The sequence below is a fragment of the Eleutherodactylus coqui genome, chromosome 1, assembly GCF_035609145.1.
Source record: "Eleutherodactylus coqui strain aEleCoq1 chromosome 1, aEleCoq1.hap1, whole genome shotgun sequence".
Classification (NCBI taxonomy): Eukaryota; Metazoa; Chordata; class Amphibia; order Anura; family Eleutherodactylidae; genus Eleutherodactylus; species Eleutherodactylus coqui.
In genome coordinates, this window is record NC_089837.1 from 106,905,363 (window position 1) to 106,928,102 (window position 22,740).

Below are 22,740 nucleotides of genomic sequence, written 5' to 3' on the forward strand. Positions count from 1 at the left end.
AATTCTTTCCTGGCCCACCAGTGTATGTATGTGTGTGCGTGTGTGTGTGTGTGTGTGTGTGTGTGTGTGTGTGTGTGTATGTATATATATATATATATATATATATATATATATATATATATATATAATGTGCCACTGGGGATTTATGGAAGTTGAGTTGCTGTCATGGGTGCCATCAGTGGTTACCATCCAAGAATCTAGAATCTCCTAGGGATACAACTGAACTAGGCCTATTCATGCCGTGTACAGGAGGCTCTTTGGGGGTACACAGAGTCCCCTGCAGCTAACCACATAAACGGCTGTATTATAGAACGCAGCACTAACGGGGTTATCTCATCAAAATTGTTTATCACTGTTGATTGCGGGGGTCCAACTGCTGAGATCATGAGAATGTTGCACCCCAAGTCCCTCTTAGTTAATGGAATGGTGGCACGCATGCATAACCCCCATTCCACTTACCTTTATGGGATGGATGGATGGAGATAGCCAAGTGCATCACATGGCTTTTCCCATAGACAATGAAAGGTGGTCACATATGTACACCTCCAGCACATTCACCAAGGGGAGATGGGGGTCTGCCGTTCTCATTATCTCTGGAGGTCCCAGCGATGGATAGATGATAAATAGAGATGAGCGAACCTACTCGGACACGCCCCTTTTTTGCCCGAGCGCCACGATTTTCGAGTACTTCCGTACTTGGGTGAAAAGATTCGGGGGGCGCCGTGGGTGAGTTGGGGGTTGCAGCGGGGAGTGGGGGGGAGAGGGAGAGCTCCCCCCTGTTCCCCGCTGCTACCCCCGCTCCGCCGCACCTCCCCCCGCCCCCCAGCGACCCCCGAATCTTTTCACCCGAGTACGGAAGTACTCGAAAATCGCGGTGCTCGATCGAGTAATTACTCGAAACGAGTATATTCGCTCATCTCCAATGATAAATGATTTTAGTGGGGTGACCCCTTTAGTATGAAAGCTGATAGACCTCAGTATGCTCTTGTATGAAATTGGAGGCATATAGAGGCACAGTATGGCCCCATAGAAGTCTATAGTTACCCTATTACAACTCAGAAGTTGTAGAGAAGTATCATTGGGTTGTGTACATGAAGCCATATTTAAAGGGGTATTCCTATCTCGGCAAGTTATCTCTTAACTACAGTATAGGGTATTACTTGCTGATCGGTGGGTGTCCCATTCACTTCCGTTGGACCACCAGAGTTTGCAGTGCACTTTATCTATGGCAGTTGTAATCGAAGTGAATGGAGCCGTTTCAACCACTACTGTCAAGATATAGGGATGCAAATATTTCTGGATTGGTGGGGACCACTTATCAGCATGTTATCCCCTATCTTGTTGATCTGGAATACCTTGATGAGATATGAATACCCCTTTTAAATGTCCTCTTTTAGCTTGTTGAAGGGAAAATAAAAATTACAGCTTAATTTAATAGTATAAAAAAACTATAGGGTACGTAAAGTTTTTGGAAGGATGGCACAATCTGACTGATCATCCTTGAAGATGCCTTCCTCCAGCAGGCAGAACATCTTCATATGTTTATCACTGAGCACTTTAAGAAGTCGTGTACCTCTATTTAACACGGCACTTAACTCCTTTTTCCCAGTATGCTCTGCCTCTTTTCACTCTCGAGAAACTTACTTTTTCTTCCCTGGAGACAAGTCTGTTCTGGCGATGCCACATGATTGATTGGGGAACAGAGGGGGCACAGAACTGGTGTTTGAGTAATGTTAAGAAATCAGGAGGACACAAGACTAATCAAACACACAGTCAGGGCTTGTGTTTTAACAAGATGATGGATTGCACTTCTGTGTTTTCCTGTCTTGCTCTTCAACATCTACTTTACTTTAATAACTTTTTTTTCAAGGGCTAGCTCCAATGTGTTGATATTCCCTTGATATTAATTGTTTCCTTTTGCACTATTTAAAGAGCCACTCTGACGAAAACACATTTTTCCATCCCTGCCCCCCTCACCTGATTGCCTTTCAAACTCTGGAAGTCTCCTCTGTCTATTGCAGTCACTTTCCCTGCAGTTCAGCATCCTGTTTGATGCTTATCAAGCAGCATCTTGAGGATGAGATTTTTTGCATTCAGTTTCACATGCATCCCATGATGCATTAGCACAGCACTAGCTGAGGCTATACCATTTTTGCTTGCTGGGGTGATAGTTTAATTATCATTATCTTCTATATTCACCTAAGTAAGCTACAGACCATAATTATACAGTCAGGAGGATGAGTTGTGATCTCTTCTATTATAACTGTGTGACAGGAGCTGTGTGATCATCATCAGTAATTGTGAAAGCATTGAATGAAGTGGTTGTCCTGCATGCGCACCGCTGATCCATTCACTGAAGGTGCTCCATTCTCCAGATCCATGGGGTTCTCAGCGCTGTGCCCCTTTATGTGTTTGATTTCTTGAATTTTCATGCCCAGCAGTTTAACATGTGCCCACATCAGTAATTGACTGTACATGTGAACAGAGCCAGAGTGTAAAGTGCCTGTTTACAGTAAAAATTGGACCACATCCTGCGTGACTTTGAAATACATTATGAAGTATGTTTAAGGGTTAAAAACACCTCAAAGAATATTTGTGTTGTGGAAAGTCAAGGAGTCATAGGAGTCAAGAATAACAAAGCAAGACAAGAAATTTCTATGGAATGTGGTTAAAGTACCGAACACACATAACATGGCACACACATTGGCAGAGGCAGCAGCATAAACATAGGTGGCTCCAAGCGTGTGCTCTTATGTGTTTGGTTATGGATTTATCCTTTTTATTAAAAAACCTGGCATACAGTTGAATGGGTAAATGGCATACTTCATTAATACTAGGAATTTCCACAGTAGAAAGAGGCAGCAGTTTTCATGTTTTCTGTCCCATGTTTACTATTAATGGAGCTGAAGCAATGGAGGTGTCCTCTTGTGGGGGTCTTAGGTTCAATATATTTTTGCCTTTTGCATGTCAAATTTGAGCATAGCTAGCCAAGCCAGGATTCTGCTGCACACTGATGAGGGGAAAAAATCCCAAAACAGCGGTCTGTGTATGGAATCTGGCTTGGTTTTCAATTCCCAATCATTGTTCTAAAGACCTGTAAAAAAAAAAGGTTGGACATTGATTTGCAGGAATGCTGCCATCCAATAGGTGGCGCTGCAGAGGTATTGTTCCATCTTCTTTATTTGCATATATTTCCCAGAGGAGCATGCATGGCTTTATAAGTCTCCTCACTCACCTCCTAGGTGCTCTGCTTAAGGAGTGATGATACCCCACCCAACTAGAGATGGGCATTGCATGACAACAGGCAGTGGGCCACAAATTATGAGGAAGTGGGGCCTCTAGTGACCAACACTTCAGAGTGATTTTTCAGCACAAAAGTATCATTTTAGGTAAATAAAGTGATTTGCACTTTTATTAGTTATCACATTGGCTATTACATAAGCACAAGTTGTTTGAGAAGTTAGTGACCGCGAGATTTCCGCCGAGAATGCGACCCGTGTGACCCCAGCCGTAGTGGTTCATGTTTGTGTTGCGGTGACAACCAGTAAGGTACCACTACAGCTCACGCTGGGTTGGTCATACAGGTTCCTCAAAGCCCTGTGATCCTTACATGGTATTCATACCTTGACTCACATATCGCTGAATAATGAGGGAAATCTGCTGATACATTGGCACAAACTTTCTGCAACATGTCCAGGATTATACTTTGGTTTTCAGACTAAAAATAGTGCAAAATAGGCTGTTTTGAATCGCCAACAAAAGAAATCTTCCAAATGTTTCCATTAGATCCAGAGAATGAGGTCTCCTTGAGCACATCACTACATATCTTCAGGTATCTGGCATTGATGATCAGACATGCCACAAGTTGAAAGTTGTTTAGTTTGGAGTCCCTATTCATAACATTGCAAGTCTAGGTCAGGTTACAAGTTCCTGTACTGTTTCTCCTGTGATTGCCTTGAGGCTGTGGAACGTTTATTGTAGCTGTTTACTTCTTCCTTAGCATTTCTTGTCTTCATTTGTAACTTCAGTACTGGGTCCAGGCCTGTTCTGCACATTCCTTCTAGAAACCTTTTATGACAATTGGGAGGTGGGAAGGTGTTTTCCTATAGTTGCAAGCAAAAGTCATTAACGCCGCACATAAGTAAATCAACTTAGGCCGGTCTCACACGTCTGGATAGGAATTGTGGATTCTATGAGCGTGTGATCTGCGGTTATATGTGGATCAATCAAATGCATTAGATTACGCAGTTCTGCTCACATTAGCGGCTCAGAATTGCGTAATCCGCTCACGGAAAATAGAACACAGTGTTCTATTTTACCACTGATATCTGCGATATAGAACCCATTGTTCTCTATGGTTGTGGATATACCCGCAGTTCATAGGGTACCCATGTCATCGCTAATCAATGGTGCGGGGAATGTAAACAACAAAAAAGGCGTACTGCGCACGACCATCTACGTGGGTACGCAGTCATATGCGATACATTATGCGGCCGTACTCAGGTTCACAGCTGGAATCTGCTGCAGGCCTCCCACAGTGGATTCGGCTTACGGTCGTATGAACCGGCCTAAAGAACATTTGAAAAATGATATTTGTGTTTTTTCGAATGGCCTAGTCACAATCCTGACCTTAACCTTATCAAAATACTGTAACATGACCTAAAGAGGGCTGTGCGCATAAAGCATCCCAGAAATATTGATGAACTGAAACACATTTGAAGAGAAAATGTTATTAAATTTGAGGGTTCTCTTACTTTTTCTTCCTGCGCTGTGGATGTTTTACTAAATGTGCTTAATAAAATACATGAATGGTATAACTGTTTGTATGTCGTAAGTTACATTGTGTCTGTCAATGCATTTTATTAGTAAGCCATGCAGGAATCCAGGTAATTCCAAAAGGGTTCATTTACTTTTTCTTGGAAATGCAGCTGGCTCTGTACTGCCAGTATGACTACCATCATGCACACGGATTATACCAGTAAAACTAGAGTTAGGTGTTTAATTACTCTAGCAGCGGAAATCAATGACAGACCTGGATGTCAAACCCTAGGGAAACTCAAATCCAAGCTTTGAACTTTGTCGTATATGTTTGGTGCTATGACTGCAGGCCTTTACTGCAGGGTAAATAGCACAACAGCTGAATTACCCCAATAAAACCAACAGACCTACTGTTGCCAGCCCTTCAAAGACTCCAGAATGCTGTCCGCTTTAGAAGTGTTTTCTGCAGATTGCCTATATTCTGAGTCTGAGACTTGACGGACATGAACAGTCTCATTGATTACGAGGTCTTGGATAATCTTTCTACATAGAAATCTCTATTATAGGATGACATGAGAAATACTACTATAGTAGTATTGGATTCATTGGATTCAACTCTTAGTTACCAGTCTTGAGGGTGTCACTCAACTTCCTGTACCTCCCCGCGAATAATAGCCTAATTGGTCGTGGGCAATCTTCATCTATTGTCACACAATAGGCTTAGTATGGGAGGAATATAACAATAAAATGCTCTATAGAGCAAAAATAGTGTGCTTCTGGCTAATAGACTACCCTGTTACTAGAACTGATCATTACTTTATTTTAGCTGTTAAGTCTTTTATTTATTAGTTCTCGCATTTCTGATGTCACTTGGGTGTCGGGATTAGCTGCTGATTCAGGAGACTTCGTTACTAATGAGTCAGCATTAGTGTTGTGAACCTAATTTTAATCTTTATTCTTTTTTGAAACACGTTGAGTTACAAAAAAAGTAGCTTTTTTCCTCATTACGGGTGTTTCCAGCATCCTATGGCAGACTTCACATAAGTGCAAATTAAATAAGAGAGGCCACATCCTTAGTTTCACAAGCGGTCGGGGAGGTACTCTGTGAGCACGGAGGTTAAAAGCTTTCCTAATTAATATCATCCTGCCTATAAATTTGCATAGCTATTTTCAGTAACTAGGAAATGTATTGCAATTGTAGTTTAGTGAAAGGGTGGAACATAATTAGATTAATTAGCGCTCTTTATTTTTTTTAAATGATTCCTATAGCAAGAAGTTTGGTTGAAATTGTTTAAGTAAAAATTAATTACAAATCTGATATTTGCTTTTTCAGCTCCTTCAACTGTGGCCCAGATTCAGCCTAAAGAGATAACCAGACGCAGTGTGTCACTAACCTGGCCAGAACCGGACCGGGCCAACGGTGTTATACTAGAGTATGAAATCAAGTACTATGAAAAGGTAATTTAACCATTTACGATATCTCTGTGTCACCAATGCCTTGTTTAAAGTAGTCCTCTGGTTCTAAGGGTAAACTTTGAAGTTAGAATTGGATCACAGTGTTTTCCCGACTACCTGATACACACTCTGCATTGGTAGTACATGGTAGTCTAAGACACTACACGCTGCTTTCTAATTGGCCAGTGTTTGTCTTAGGACAAATTTTCTCCTGGAGGGTTCCTTTAAAGTGAATGCATAGGTATTTGTTCGCTTCTTGTTCGTTGTTCAGTTTATGCATTCATAAAACTGAATGTTGGATTGGCCCCTGTAAACAGGCAGTCATTCATCTGTGAAAGACTACCTGATAACTGTAAATGGAGGGCGGTGGGCCAGAATGATCTAAAGCCTGCTTCGCCTCTATTCACTCAGCGATCCTTGTAAAAGCACAGTACTGATCATCACTGGGATGACCCGTTGGGCATCTGCACCCCAACAGGTCGTCCTGTATAAAAGGAACCTAAGAGGTGTAGGAGATATGTGGAATGATGGGGTTGGGTTGTGAGGGAAAAGTAGAAGAGGGGTAGATGAAGAAGAATTAAAGTAGGCAATGTGGTAGGCCTCCCTAAAGATGTGATTTTTAGGGCATGCTTAAAACTGTGGGCGTTGGGATTAACATGATTATCTGGGGTAGTATGTTCCAGAGAACTCGTGCAGCTTGGAAAAAAAAACTTTGATATGGGAGTGGGACGTTCAGATTAAGGGGGAACATAGTTGAAGGTCATTAGCAGAACGGAGATCACGGTATGGTGACAAAGAAGAGTGATGATATATAGGGAGGTGCAGCACTGTGGAGAGCTTTGTGGATGAGAGTGAGGAGTTTGAATTGTATTCTGTAGTGGACAGGCAGCCATTATAGTGACTAGCATGGGGTGGAGGCATCAATGTAGTGACTGGCACAAAGTAGAGGCATCAAGGTAATAGCTGGTCCAAAAGACAAGCCTGGCTGCTGCATTCATGATAGATTGGAGATGTGAGAGTTTAGTGAGGGGAAGACTAATCAGTATTGAGTTACAGTAATCAGAATGTGCTACCAGTATTCATTTTACAAAAATCCTTTTTTTTATTTATCCACAGGACCAAAATGAACGCAGTTATCGCATTGTGAAGACCGGGTCACGTAGTGCAGATATTACAGGCCTTAACCCACTTACTGCATATGTGTTCCATGTCCGAGCCCGAACTGCAGCCGGCTATGGCGAGTTCAGTGGACCATTTGAATTCACCACAAATACAGGTAAAACCTCTTTATTCCCATTTGGAATATAATGTTACAGTTTCTATTATTTCGTGATGGCACATAAATGGTGGCACATTCTGTCCGAGTAGAGTGCAGCTTTCTGCCAGTTTACTGTATGCATATAGATCTTTATAGCCAAAGTGCCTATACAAAAGGAAGTAAATGGCTCCCATAAACTGTCTCCTCAGTATGAATTTTAGCACCTCTCGGCTGTGTGGCTTTGAATTCATTCTAATGCATTGTGTTCTTCTGCTATTTATAGTTCCATCTCCTATGATCGGCGAAGGAACCAGTCCTACTGTGCTGTTGGTATCAGTGGCGGGTAGCATTGTCCTCGTGGTCATTCTCATTGCCGCCTTTGTCATCAGTAGAAGGTATGGGGTCGGCTTTGCCAATTTCATCCTTTTAAAATGAATAGTAAAATAAAACATTGTAAAGCACTGCTAAATTATTCATAGGCTGCTGTGTTGGGAAAATCTTCAGAGATTGTGATGAAAACAGTAAGTCACAAAACTACAACAAAACCATCTTCTGCTTCATTTTTTATTCTATTTGCTTGTTTGCTTTCCGAAATGAAAACAACATTACTTTTTAAAGTCTGCCTCCTCCCTATTGGGATCTGCCGGATGTGCAGAAGAGTCAGAGCAACAATTAGAAAGGAAAAAAAATCAGATAATTAAAGACTCAACCAAAGCAACAAATAGAAGCATGCTAGTATTACAGTCTAGTAGACGAACCTGTTTGACGAGAAGCGGTGGATTACATCTAAAATGTAGTCATATTTTTGAATCAAGGGGGTAAAAAGTTTTTGAAAAAGTATGTTAGGTATTTTTAGGATTCCGAGTGCCTATTTCTGTCTTTGTCTCTCCTATGTCAGTACTTTCCTCTTCTGGGTGGAGTTCAAACCTGAAACAAAGACATATTCTCTGATTAGCATCTAAACATAGCATTCTCCGTACAAACCCCTACCAGGAATCTTTGATCTCCCCAGCACGAGAGCGGCAGTAACAGCACCCTGCCGTTTAAGCGTGATGTCTACAGCAGGAGTCCCGCTTGAAATGGAAAATTAATTCCACTAATTCCGGAGATCTCAATTTTATGTTATTTGAGCATCTACCAGTATGCCGCCACTCTGTGCAAATGGTTGTTTGTTTATTTAAAAGGGATGTGTAGGTGGTACGTCTGTGTTTGAGGGCTGCAGTAATCTGGCAACAAATAGTTACTGATGCTATTTAATCGGAAAATCATTTTGAGACCCTCTACCCAGGTTGTTCTATATCAGATGTCCTGCGGTTTACCATTCCATGAGGCCGTCGGTGCAACAACCATTAACGACTATGAAGCGGGTGGGCTCAGTTCGATAGAAGGCCGGCAGTGATTGGCCCTCAGTGGATCACTTAATATAAAAATGAACTGTCGACCCTTTGGACTTTTCATTGATTCTTCTTTAGTGTCAGCCCTAAAGTTGTCTTAGGGAACGCAGCCAAGAAAGCTGGAATCTGACAAGCTCAGTGCTTCTAATGGAGATTCAAACAGCTTGCAGTTGAACACGTCGAAAAATGTTCCGCACCATGTGGGATGAAAATGTTCAAATGCCTCTTTTTCTTTGTCTGAAGTCATCAAGCCTATCAGGGATGCATTTTTTAGCTATATGATCTGATCTGCTAAATGTAAGAATATAAACAAAGGGAAAGTTCCTGAATCTAGACCTCAATTGAAGATGTCATAGTGAAATGATAGGAATGTACAACTGAATGCACAGGGAGCATTCCAATGACATTCATGGTATAATGCATGAAGAAAACTGCAGGGGATGTAACCTGGTGTGGATTGAAAAAAATCTATTCATAGTATCCTTTCTGTCCTACTGAGTTCACAGTCTGCCATAGGACTTCACATACAGTATGTGAGGAAGTATGCATGCCAATGTTCCAGTCTTTCTAAGCATCTGTGGCTATTGATGGGTTTCCGATCCACGGTCCTTTATTATAGTCGTTTTTTTTCTTCTTTTTTTTTTTCTTGAAACTTAAGGCCTTCGGCACACTAGTGTTTTTTCATCCATTTGTAGTCTGTTAAAAAAATGGACTACATACGGATACTAATCTACCTAAACCTGGTATTTCCATTTCAGAGTGTGCTACTACCATAACCCTTAGGCTGCGTGCCCCACTGTCTTGGGGTGGCATTTGATTCAGATTAAGTCCTTCACGTCCAGTAGTCAATCACTTGCACGCTCATGCCACCTGCACCTCAGAAACATGTCCAGAATTCATCATTTTCTTACTGTGGAAACGGAAAAACCTCTTATTGTTTTGGCTTTGACTACTGTAACTCAATATGCCGAATGCAGCAGCCAGGCTCATCTTTTTATCCAACTACCGTAGTACATCAAAGTTTTCACCCTATGCCAGTCACTGCACTGGTTGTCCTGCGCCATAGAATTTATTTTAAACTCATCACTCTCCACCATAAAACTCTCCTCAGTGCTGCGCCTCCCTATATCTCCTCCCTGATCTCTGTCTACCACCCTACCTTTGTTCTTCATTCTGCTAATGATCTCAGACAAAGTTCCTCCATCATCTGAACTTCCCACTCCCATCTACAAGACTTTTCTTGAGCTGCATCAGTTCTCTGAATACGCTACCCCAGGCAATTGTGTAATTTGACAATATCCACGAATGTAAGGATGCCTAAAAAACACATCTCTTTAGGGAGGCCTTTCATATTTCTTAATCTGTGTTCAAACAAAGGCTGGACAAATATCTCTCTGGGATGATTTAGTAAATCCTGCACTGAGCAGGGGGTTGGACCCGATGACCCTGGAGGTCCCATCCAACTCTACCATTCTATGATTCTATCTAACTCTTCGTTTACCCCTTTTCTACCTTTTCCTTAAGAACGTGATACCTTCATCCAACAATAAGCCCCATATGCTCTACTGCACTTCATGAAGCGCTTCATATCTGTACATGCTAAATGGAAGCGACAGTGGTCAGATACTTTCGGCATGTCTAAAAACAAGTTGCTAGCACCAGATCCTTACCGAGTTGGACATTTCTGTAGGTTTATTCCTGTGCACTATTAATGAGGTTATGTAAGCAGTTGACAGAGAGGAAGGCAGATGGTGTCTCTGTAGTTTCATTGCAGCTTGGCACCCCTGTACATGGCTTCAGTCTCTTAATTTCCAATGCTGCTTTTTAAAGGGTGTTTTTTGGAAGCAGTTTTCTTCAAGCAGACGTCCGTGTTAGGGTGGAAGTGAGTCAGCCTGAGGTTTTTTTTTGCCTTAGTTTTTCTGCCATTAACCATTTGTATGTTAGATATGTTCACCTGATCACTTAGGAAGCGGCAGTGGAATTTAGCAAACCCTGATCTTGTTTGTAAGCTGATTAGAATGAAAAGTAATCTGTTTAGTTGGAGCTTCTGGAGTGACTTTTCTTGTTGTAGCATCGTATGACATATCAATAGGGTGTGGATATTTACTATTCTGCTTGTAGACAGAATTGGATGGGTATCATATGTGCACTTGTCTTGTCCCATTATATTCCATGTCTTTGATTTTGACCTTTAAAAGTCTGATCAAAGCTGACCTGACTGATATGCACACCTATTGACCTATTTCCATTATGTGCATATCTGATATTTCAGGAAGACTTCTGATACTAGGTTGCAATTACACAAAAAAAATTAAGCTTTCAGTCAATGGGACAACAGTGCATTGACCACCTGAGCCTTGTGTGGTGCAGAGTGTTAAGGCAGAAGAAATGCAGTCCTAAGCTCTCGCTCGTGACCTGAAGGTTGTGAGTTCAATCCCCATCATGGTTCAGGTAGCCACCTCAAGGTTGACTCAGCCCTCCATCCTTCCAAAGTTGGTAAAATGAAAGCGCTGCCCACTTTCCCCATAGAATGTGACCTTAAAAAAAGGAGAGACAGACCATCTTCTCAGCCATTGTTGGCTGAATCCCTTCTCACCATGATGTCCTCAAATCACTGTCAAATATTGAAAACAGCCCACATAATGTTAATGTGAGCATTTCCTATAGATTGCACTTTTTCAATATGATGAAGACCTATTAGACTTTGCCAAGGGGGGATGATAATCAGCATTGTGCCTGATGTCACCTATGCGTCCTTTCATTGCCTTTGTGCCAAGATGTGTGTAGGGAAATGGTTTTATGGCAAAGCTGTCATTAAATCCTCAAAACCTTCAATTAGTGTTTTACCAGCAATCAGGTGTTTTTTTTAAACAAAGCCCCCATAGATACAATATAACCACTGATTGTCCTAATTGCCCTTGTCTCTTCATATAATGCTAGTTCTAGCTAATTTAGATGTATGTCTAAATGTTTTCAGATCTAATGGTATCACATAAATACTTAATGTGCTTAAACCATGTATATCTTTCATTAAAGGGGTTGTCCAGTTGTAAACTATTGATGGCCTATGTGCAGGGGAGGCCATCAATAGTAGATCAACTGTGGTCTGCTGTCAAGGAACCCTGACAATCAGCTGGTGTGCTCATGCATTGAGCTAATTTCAGACAACCATGTTTCCACTGCAGTGACCAGACTTGGTATTGCAAATGAAGTAACTGAGTTGTCTACTTCCTGCAGACGTCAGCTTAGTGCATGAGTGCACTGGCCCAACAAAGAGCTGATGTGCAGGGGTCCTTGGTGGCAGACCCTTGTCAATTTACTATGGATAGCCTATTTGTAAGATAGGATAAGTAGTTTAAAACTGGATAATCCCATTAACATTTTCTTCTGCTTAGTGCCCATTTACATAGGCAGATAATATACTCCTAACAAGCACCAATGGACAATATACACACATTGTTCAAAAAAATCAAGCACCTAGAAGTAGTTTTACCGCCTCTAGCTTGGTTACAAGATGTGATATGGGTGGACATGGAGGCTTTAGTACCGTGTTGGGTTGCCTCTAGCTTGGATGCAAGATGTGATACAGGAGGCCATGGAGGCATACAGGTTCTATATGGTAACCTGAGGCATATTGGTCCACATTTGCTGTAACTGAGCCAGGAAATCGTGCAAACTCGTAGGCTGTCTAAGCTGGCATCCCAGAGAGACCCATGCATATTCTTTTGACAATAATTCTCATGATCAGGCAGGCCACAGAAGTGTGACAATGTTGTGGGGACATTCCTGTAACACCTTTGTTGTGTGTGGCTGAGCATTATCCTGCTGGAAAATACCTCTAGGAAGCCACCGTGGGAGGAACACATGTGGCTGCAGGATGTCCTGAACATATTGCTGAGTGGTCAATGTCCCTCATACCGCTAGTAGGGGTAACCAACTGTTGTATACGATTTTCCCCCCAGACCATCACACCAGCAGTGGGGGCAGTGTGCCGCTTGAGGTGCTCACCCCTAGGTCTCTAGACACAAACATGGTCATCGTCGGTGCCCAAATCAAACCTGGATTCGTCACTGAGGACAACTTGTTTCCACTCTGTAGCAGTCCAATTTTGTGGTTCATTACAGCACTGCAAACGGAGGTGACTGTGGCTGTCAAAGGCAGTACATGTAATGGGTGCCGTGAGACCAAATCTCCTTCAGCCAAACACCTCAAAAAGCGCCCCTCTCAAGCTTTGTTAACTGGGCAAAATCCCTTTGATTGTATTATAGAGGCGTCTAGTGGTCAACAAGCTCTACTCAAGCAGAAGAAGAGGTCACTACACACAAGGGGTCTCCGAGAGCCTTTTTATAGGCCAAGGGTGGAACCACTTTTAGGGCCTCAGATGGCAAGACCGTTCACATAATCACACTACAACTCTAATCATTTGCACAGCTGCCTGAGCTGTAACTGCATGCTGCGTTTTGCAACAAAACAACGTCTCCTTCTAGGGGCGCAATTTTTTTTTACAAAGACTGTAGCATGTCATTTAAAGCTCATTCAACTTTCATATACATGCTGCAATTATTGTTAATAAGCAAACTTTATGGATGGCGAGCTGTCATCAGTGTGATCGTTCATCCCATACTGTTATGCTTTTGTTGGAAACACATCTCCTGTTTGCACAATGGAAGGTGCTGTCGACAAAATAAATATTTGCTTCCTTGTCTGGTGATCTCCGGGATGTTTATATGGGGTAATGATTGGGAATGAACTTCCTTACAAACATTTCTTTGGCTGATCATCTGTCGGTGTAAATTGTCCTTAAAGGCTATGTATACCTATTGGGGGGGATTTTTTTTACTTAAATGTGTGTATTTTGGGCTGACAATCAATTTTGCAATAAAGTTGAATTAAAAATCTTGTCTCCTGCATCTTCTACATATCCTTGTATATAGACAATGTAGTCTAATTCGGAGATCTATGAGCTGGACTGACAGCTTAGTTTCCCTCTGCTCTCTCCTCTCCTGCACCTTCTTACTAGCTAATCTATGGACAGAATAAAGTTTATCTGTGTTGTGGTCATAAATTAGCTGTTGAAAAGTACAGGAAAGAATAGATATGGGATGAAACTAATTAATCACTGACAGATCTCTTATTGAGACTGCATTGTCCATATATGTAATGAAGAAGCTGCAGAAGACAAAGGGTGCAAAACTTTTAATTAAGTCCTATTGCAAAAATGATTGTCAATCCAATACATGTATTTTAAGTGAAAGCTAAATTCCCCTCAGTGTATTAATAGATTTGCTAACAGTGATTTGCATATGTCCTGATGACTTTCTGCTTTATTCCTTCAGGCGGAGCAAGTATAGTAAAGCTAAACAAGAAGCCGATGAGGAGAAGCATTTAAATCAAGGTAATGGTTGTTAAATGGGGCAGATCTCAGCATTATGTATTACATGTGATGTACATCACAACTATTTCAAGAATATTCTCATGTTTTATTAAAATTCTTGTTCTGATTTGGAGTATGGAACTCACCTTCTAAAATCCCTTCCAGGCGTGAAGACTTATGTCGATCCATTTACATATGAAGACCCTAACCAAGCAGTACGGGAATTTGCAAAAGAGATTGATGCTTCTTGTATCAAGATTGAGAAAGTAATTGGCGTTGGTGAGTACACATGTCAAACTCTTATCGAAAAAACTGTAGACTGACACCGGGTTCAGGCTGACACAGGTGCCCATATTTGGCCGGTCGCCATTGCTTCATGATCCACATAGGTGGGAAGTGAAGCCAGCAGAGCTTCGTGGCCAGGTCCCAGCCAAACTGGATAGTCCATAGACCTCATTTTGAAATAAGCCCGTGGGGTTGCAGCAGCCTGCCGCTGCCCAGAAAAACTCTTGACATCCCCCGAACTCCATAGGTGATACAGCAGAACGTTTATTAAATGAATAACTTGAAATAACTGTAACACATGCCTGTTGTCGGGCTGAAGTTCAACAACAAAATAGTCATGTTCTGATTTCCATGCACAGTTCCATAACACCATCCCACTTGCTGGGCAGTAAAAGTCCAGATGCCATAAGCATAGTTATCCGGTTCACCGGAGTAGTGTGACTTATTGGTCATTAACAGGGTTTATCTCCCAGTACTGCTTCCTTTTTCTTGTGACAACCAGGTCTGACTGTAGTCCTTGACAACAAATTGCAGAGGCCAGGCAAGCACAAGGGAGCAGCAGGTTACCGAAAATGTTTCAGTAGTGGGGCAACATCTTCAAACACTTGGCCGTAGGGCAATGGCAATTCTGTGAACATGCACTCTTCTGGAGATGCTCCATATCCATTCTCTTAGCATGACTTTTCTTACTGCTTTGCCCAACTTCCAGTTTTCGGTTAGTGATTCCCACTACTCCCCAAACCCACCCTCTCAAGTCTTAAGCAGCACCAATGCAAAACTCTAAACTTTTGTTCCTGATTTGTTAAATGTTAACCCTCTTTCTTGCCTACAGGTGAGTTTGGAGAAGTATGTAGTGGTCGTCTTAAGGTTCCCGGAAAAAGAGAAATTTATGTGGCCATCAAGACTTTGAAAGCTGGATATACCGATAAACAAAGACGAGACTTTCTCAGCGAGGCCAGTATAATGGGCCAGTTTGATCATCCAAACATCATTCATCTGGAAGGTGTCGTCACCAAATGTGAGTGTTATATTAACCTCAATGACATATATAAAATGAGAAAAGTCTGTGTAGTACCTGATGTGCGAATACAAAATCGACTGCTAAGAATGAATCTACCTGTCTTCTCAAGTTAGCTCCAAGCCTTATAGAGCAGACAGCAATCATTGCAGACAGGTCACCTGATCTGTACCAGGTTTTTCCCGCAAGTCATACAGCCGAGGTAATATATTCCTTCAAATTGGCATGCAGTACTATTCTGCAGTATTTATAGATATGCATCCTATAAAGCCTCCTTGTATTTTGTATGCATATTCAGAAGCATCATAGATCATCGCACCATGAATGTAAAATCTTGGTATGAAATGACAGATGGCACAGCTACTGTATTACGTAAAGTAGAGGGGCCAAGTCATCCATCTTGATGTCAGATAAACCTGGATACCCTTTCCCTAGCAAGAGTTTTTTGAGAAAGGCACATGTAGGACATTGCAGAGTTCTCTGTGACTTGTTAAAGTAGGGGCAGAAAGCAGATGGCTGCGACTCTTCTCATTTTTGGATAAAGGAAGGAAAACATAGTCAGTAGCTTAACCTTCATTGGCACCACTTGCTGTAACAGAGAGACCACTAGTGACAATGCATGGCACATCTCAGGGAAAGCAGCTTTCATTAAATCTCATTACAGTCATCTGCTGCGGCAAAATCCTTTGGAATTGCTTGGCATTGAATGTCTTCTTAATTTCCAGCCCGATAACTGTTTAATGCGGAAAGAACTACCCAATTTTTCCTAGCAGCTAATGGTTTATATGGACTTTTTATGATCCCCATCTGTTATTTTTTTACCTTGCCTTATCCTTTATGCCAGAGCTTTGGCTGTGTTGCAGGTAGGTGCACAAATAACAGACTCAGCGGCTAATTTTAGTATTACTCATTGTAAGGTGTGAATGTTGTGAGATGCTGGTCTTAGCTTTTTCTCTGCGTTCCGAGCTCCTGATTTAGATTCCAGCAGTGTCTTATTATCATCTCTGTGACTTATGAAACCATAAAATCTGAATAAAGCCCTCACATGCACAGCATTAAAATATGCCGCTGCTCTAATAGCTGCAAGAGAGGAGGAAAAAATAAGTGTGCTGCGTGAAAAATAGTTCTAAGACAGAAAAGTGCTTACATTTCCATACACATTTAGATGGTAATTATGCGAAGAAACAGACACCCACTATGAACCTGTCACTAGATTCATGTTTCATAGACTAGGTCAGAAATGCAATGAAATAATAGTTCTAGTAAAGTACTGAAGGAAGAAAATAGTTTAAAATACAATAATTCACGCAACGCTTCTTAATGAACTTGTATGTAGGACGTTCCTTTTAAATTATTTACATGGGGATTAATTAGGTTGCATTTTTTTTGCTTTAGGCAAGCCAGTCATGATCATCACAGAATACATGGAGAATGGCTCCTTGGATGCTTTCCTTCGGGTAAGTTGGAGAAGCTTAGGAAATGCTTTACAGAAGATTGGTTGGCATGGGTGGTACTGGCTCATACCAGCTGCCGGCTTTGGCGCTACCTACTATGGGTAGCAGTATTTAGGATTTGGTCGTATCTGTGAATAAAGACCACATACTTCATTTATATACGTTTAGTGTTACACAAACCAGACAATTTTTATGACACGTTCTGGTAAAAGTAATTATTTTTTATGATCCTGTTTTTTTTTTACGTGTTACTTCTTGCCAAATCTTGGCTCGAGCTAACCTAGACTAAAACACCTTGAGCGAGGCAAAGGACTGGTTCCAGGTCAGCGCTGAATTAATGACAGGAAAGCCACAAGCATGTGATTAAACTTCCATTAAAGTCTGCACTTCAAAAAGTTTGCAGTCTGTGAAGTTTTAACCCATTAATTATGAGGAAGTCATCATGAAGTGCTCCAGTCTTGCACACGAAAATGGCAATGACCGTGTCCCCTTTCCCTGCTGCGTCTATTTTTCTATCTGGCACCAATGGTACTATTAATTAGAATGAATGAGGTAAATGTCTTTCCAAGTAGATGCATGGTTTGGTTTTCGTAGGGTTCGTTCACACATTTGTGGTTGAGGTGTGAATATAACCACTTCAAGAGGCCAAACACATTTAGGATTTATTCGCACATAGCGGAATTGGTGCAGACTATCCACATCAAAATCGGCACCAAAATCTGTACCAGTGATGTGCATTTTGATGCGGATCTACAGCAGACTTCACTCCTTTTGAGGAGGTTCAATGTGCTGCAAGTGTGTGTCAAAATCTGCAGTGCAAAGTCTGCTGTGGATTTTGAATCCTAGAATGGAAGATTTGGAAGGGACTTCCATGGTCATCTGGTCCAACTCCTGCTCAATGCAGGTTAACTAAATCATCCCAGACAGATATTTGTCCAGCCTCTGTTTGAATACTTACATAGAAGGAGAACTCACCACCTCCTGTGGCAACCTGTTCCACTTATTGATCACCCTCACTTGGATCCATACCAAAATCCGCCATGTATGAACACATCTTTTATTTTACATTTTAGGTTACATTCACATCTTCATTGGAGCTTCAGTTCAGGTTTCCATTTTCTTGCTCCATTATGGGATCAGGAAAACAGAATCCCCGTCTGAATGGATTTGTCCAATGACAGAACCAAACTGTGCCAAACATATCACATTGACTATCATATGGTTCCATCCAACTTACTTTATGCCCTTCGGCATTTTCCAGATTTTATGCCAGATCTGCGCAAATGTGGACTTGTTTAAAGCACAGCAGAAATGCACGCATTTGTCCAATGTGGTTTTCCTGTGTTTTTAACCACACCTCAACCACGAATGTGTCAATGCACCCTAACAATGATAAGTGGTATAAAGCAACATTCAATGGTCATACTGCTAAGTTTTTAGGCTCTACTGACGGTATCACAGAAATAATGACGGTTGCTTTCTTTCAGAAGAATGATGGCCGCTTCACTGTGATCCAGCTAGTAGGAATGCTCCGTGGTATTGGATCCGGCATGAAGTATCTCTCCGATATGAGTTATGTGCACAGAGACTTGGCTGCTCGCAACATCCTTGTCAATAGCAACCTAGTCTGTAAAGTCTCTGACTTTGGTATGTCCCGTGTCTTGGAGGATGATCCGGAGGCGGCGTATACAACCAGAGTAAGTAGGAAGTTAGAGCGATATATAACTCAGAAGCAGATTAGACCTTTATTGTATTGCACTGTACAATCTGGCAAGAACGTAGCATATGGTCACAGTTGGTGGCTGTGGGCAGAAGCAGAAGAAGCGGAGTCAAATGAATTACTTTCGCTTGCCACTAAAGCAGGAGCAAACAGATCTCTGTATAATTACTGGCAAGGCATCTAACCTCACATATCACAATGTGCAATGCCTTGTTTCTGCTCTGCGCATTCTCGGGTCTACAGAGTTTACATAAACAGCTTGGAGCTTAACAAAAAAAAGTCCTTGGAAGAAGGAGGGGGCTACGGGGAGAAGGGAACACACTTTGTGCATTACCACAACAATTAGATGTATCAGTGGCAGGATCTCAGCCAAGTGAATCGAGGAGAGATAAAAATCAAGAAGTTTCTTTAGAAACTTAACCAAGCACCGGGGCCTGCTACGGAAGCCAAGCCCTCGTTGGCTTTCCCATTAATTGAAGGCATACCAGCACGGATCTTGTTGCAGATGATGTGTAACACCTTCACTGCCGGTTGCGTTACATAAATCACAGCCCGGTACTATCTGGCTTGCATTATATAATATATTCATTTAATGAATGGCATGCTGACAGCTTGATGACCACAGGCCATATCCGTCACTTGCAGTCACCTTGCTGTAAGACAAGACAAGATGAGCTATTGATTAAGGCCAATGCTGACAGTATGGGTTGAGGTGAGAAATACATTACAAGACATTTCTATCTTCATTAGTTCATTCTGAAAGGATGGGAAAATGTGATAACGGCCTGGGAACATCAACAGGAGGGACATTAGATAGGAGATTTACAGCTGGTGTAGACTTTCCAATAAGGAAATGTAGTACAAAGAACCTGGTCGAATGTACCGTGGCAAAATGTATGCAATTTTCTCTAGTTGTGCTTTTTTAATTCCCCATGTGAGATTACCTACTTAAAGGGGTATTGCATTTGTGAAGTGAATTTTCAGAAATTTCCTTAAATTCTAGATATGTTAATGCACAGCTGTTTATGGGTACAAATGACAGCACTCCTTACCTTCTTGTCCTGTCCTCCATTTCTGAGGTTTACCCACATTGCTATTTTCTAAAAAAGCCCCTACATTCCTGCTGACATGTAGCTTTAAAATACATTTTTCACAAATTCCCAGTCTGTACTTCCTTCCTGTGTGCATCCGCACTAAGTGCTGTCTTACTATTGGTCAGCAATCCGGTCCGGAGAACTGATTATCAAAAAAAAGCCATTGCCGGTCGTTCCTACTGAGCGAACCCGACTTATAGCGCTGGAATGCCTACAGGTCCATCCAGGGCAACCTATAAGTAAACACTTCTGAAGAAAGTGATAGTTTATAGAGCTACAGAAACCAGATCCAAAGGAGAATCCAACTTTGCATACCCTTTAAAGGGAACCTGCCACGTCCATACAACATCATAAACTTAGTTATGAGTCTGTTAAGGAATGTGACGGGGAGTTGAGTGAAGTATTTCTTCTACTTTCCCACTCCCATTATCCAGCACTGTTCCCTGAAGTTTGCACGCGGCACAAAAATCGGACTCTTTTCAAAGTCCCGTATGCACTCTTTTATACAAGTCTATGGGGGTATGCACATATGGGACTCTGAAAAGAGTCCAATTTTCATACCGCACGCCGACTTCAGAGGGGGACACTGTTGGATCGCAGGAACAGATGAATATAAAAAGTACACCAATCGAATCCCTGTCAAATCCCCTAACAACACCATAACTTTGTTTCTGGTACCGTGGGGCGTGACAGGTTCCCTTCTATATACGAGTACATTTCTGCTGCCTTTACACTCTGCACCCAACGAGGCTCAGGTAGTCAATGCACTGTTGTACCATTCACTGGTAGAACTTGGGTGCACCTGTGTCGTTATCCTTGGTGTCCCAATGATTAGACCGCCCAGTGATCAATCATTTATCACCTATTCTATGGATAGATGGTAAATGTTTTTGGTGAGAAAACCCCATTAAAGGAAACCTGTCACCAACTCTAAGCACCATAAACTAAATTATGGTGCTTATAGTTTAGGTAATGTGGACTCTGGGGAGCCTCTTTTCATACTTGCCCAGTTCCCTGTTCTTGCGGTGTCTCCCAGTGAAGTCAGCACATGCACGGCAAGATCAACTCTTGTGCTCATGTAATCCCATAGAGCTGAATGGGAGGGCACACGCACCCCTTTCTGAGAAGATGCAAGCTGACTTCACAGTGTAATAATGTAAAAACATGTGATATTAGCTGGTTGGCCAATTCATGTTGGGCAATTAATATAAATGATCTAATTGTGGATTACATTTTCTATTTTGTGTGTATTGCAGGGCGGTAAGATCCCAATTCGATGGACTGCACCGGAGGCCATTGCATATAGGAAATTTACATCTTCTAGTGATGTCTGGAGCTATGGAATCGTGATGTGGGAGGTCATGTCCTACGGAGAGAGACCTTACTGGGATATGTCCAATCAAGATGTAAGAAGCATTTATTGTAATGGTTGAAAATGTTCAGCTTTTAATATATTGAGTTATTGGTCCTTTTTTCGAAAGCGATGAAGCTGTGATACCGGAGTGAGGAATTGGTCGGAGCTTTCATTTTTAATTAGACTTTCTACTGGTGATGTCACGGCAGGATTCCCAATTATCTAATGATATGACCGGCACATAAATTCCCAGCTGTAGACGGTATAAGTAATATAAGACAATGGTCTATGTGTCATTAACCAACTCACCACTGGGACAACCGGCCTTGTAAAGCACAAGGAGCTTAGTGTAATTACCTCAAGCCAATTAAATGTCTGTCTCTAGGGGACATTAAAAAAAATAATTCTTTAAATGGCCTTTCTTAAATTATGCATATCTTTTTTAAGTGTACCATCTGCATAGCCTCTTAAGGAATCAGATTCGGACAGCTGTCTCTAGATGACCCACTGAAACCTAAGAATAGTGACGGGGGAAATGGCCCACATTGTGTTTTCATATATACAATAAGAAGGAAGAAGATAGTGTTGTTTTCCTGCTGTTGGTTTCCCTGAGTATAGCATGTAACACGCGGTCTCATAGCATTTATCTGGAAACTGCATTGTTGTATGATTTCCCTCTATTCATGAAAGAAACATCTAACTTATTGATATCTTATTCACTCGTCCCAAGATGTAGTCTTCTTGGTAGACACTACCCAGGTGCATCTGAAATATGATGCGCTCATGTCTACGAGCAAGGGAGCTAGCCGAGGATCTATAATGAGGGGGTCATCTGGTCGGCACATCCTGAAACATAAGATTGAAAGTGTTGTTCCAGATAATTTTAGCTTTATTGCTAGATATAGTAACTAGTATGTTCTATTTTATTGCCACGAGGACTTGAGATGCCTTTTTTTTGTGATCACACAACTTGTTGTCATCTTACTAGATCTACTGTATTATATCCAAGATCATACTTAGTTTTTTAATGTATTATATCTTTATCAATTTCTTGTCGAAGGTCATCAAAGCCATAGAAGAAGGCTATCGTCTCCCACCGCCCATGGACTGCCCTATTGCCCTCCATCAACTCATGCTGGACTGTTGGCAGAAGGAACGCAGTGACCGGCCCAAGTTTGGACAGATTGTTAGCATGCTTGACAAACTCATCCGAAACCCAAACAGCTTAAAAAGGACTGGACTGGAAGGCTCGAGGTTGGTGTGCAGAGCATCATCCACTAATTCTGAAATTGTACTGTTAAAAGATCCTACAATTGGAATTTTTTGTCACCAAAATTGCAGCTTTTTGACCTGTTACACTTGTCCCTACCTTAAAAAAAAGTAGGTGGAGCCTAGCATTAGGAGGTGCTCATCAAAGTTCCTATAATTTATGTAAGAAACGGATATAAATTATAGAAGAAAACTAAACTTCCTGCTAGCTAGCATAGATTTCAGTGTGGTGCATGGAGGTGCAGCCAGATCTGACAAATATAATTCGAGGCTTGAACCTCTTAATACATTTGTCACACTCCGGTGC

The 22,740-nt window shown here is 41.6% G+C and overlaps 1 protein-coding gene across 2 annotated transcripts in view; it reads left to right on the forward strand.

Moving 5' to 3' along the window:
• Window positions 1-22,740, forward strand: part of EPHA4 (EPH receptor A4) — a 72,648-nt gene that overhangs the window by 41,898 nt on the left and 8,010 nt on the right. The window contains exons 6-15 of one of the 2 annotated variants that reach the window (XM_066598935.1): window positions 6,092-6,216; window positions 7,330-7,489; window positions 7,755-7,866; window positions 14,202-14,260; window positions 14,405-14,518; window positions 15,357-15,542; window positions 16,938-16,999; window positions 18,484-18,693; window positions 21,067-21,216; window positions 22,225-22,418. In XM_066598935.1, the coding sequence (XP_066455032.1) occupies window positions 6,092-6,216; window positions 7,330-7,489; window positions 7,755-7,866; window positions 14,202-14,260; window positions 14,405-14,518; window positions 15,357-15,542; window positions 16,938-16,999; window positions 18,484-18,693; window positions 21,067-21,216; window positions 22,225-22,418 (1,372 nt within the window). The remainder of the gene's footprint in view (window positions 1-6,091; window positions 6,217-7,329; window positions 7,490-7,754; window positions 7,867-14,201; window positions 14,261-14,404; window positions 14,519-15,356; window positions 15,543-16,937; window positions 17,000-18,483; window positions 18,694-21,066; window positions 21,217-22,224; window positions 22,419-22,740) is intronic. The other variant, XM_066598940.1, reaches the window with a different exon arrangement.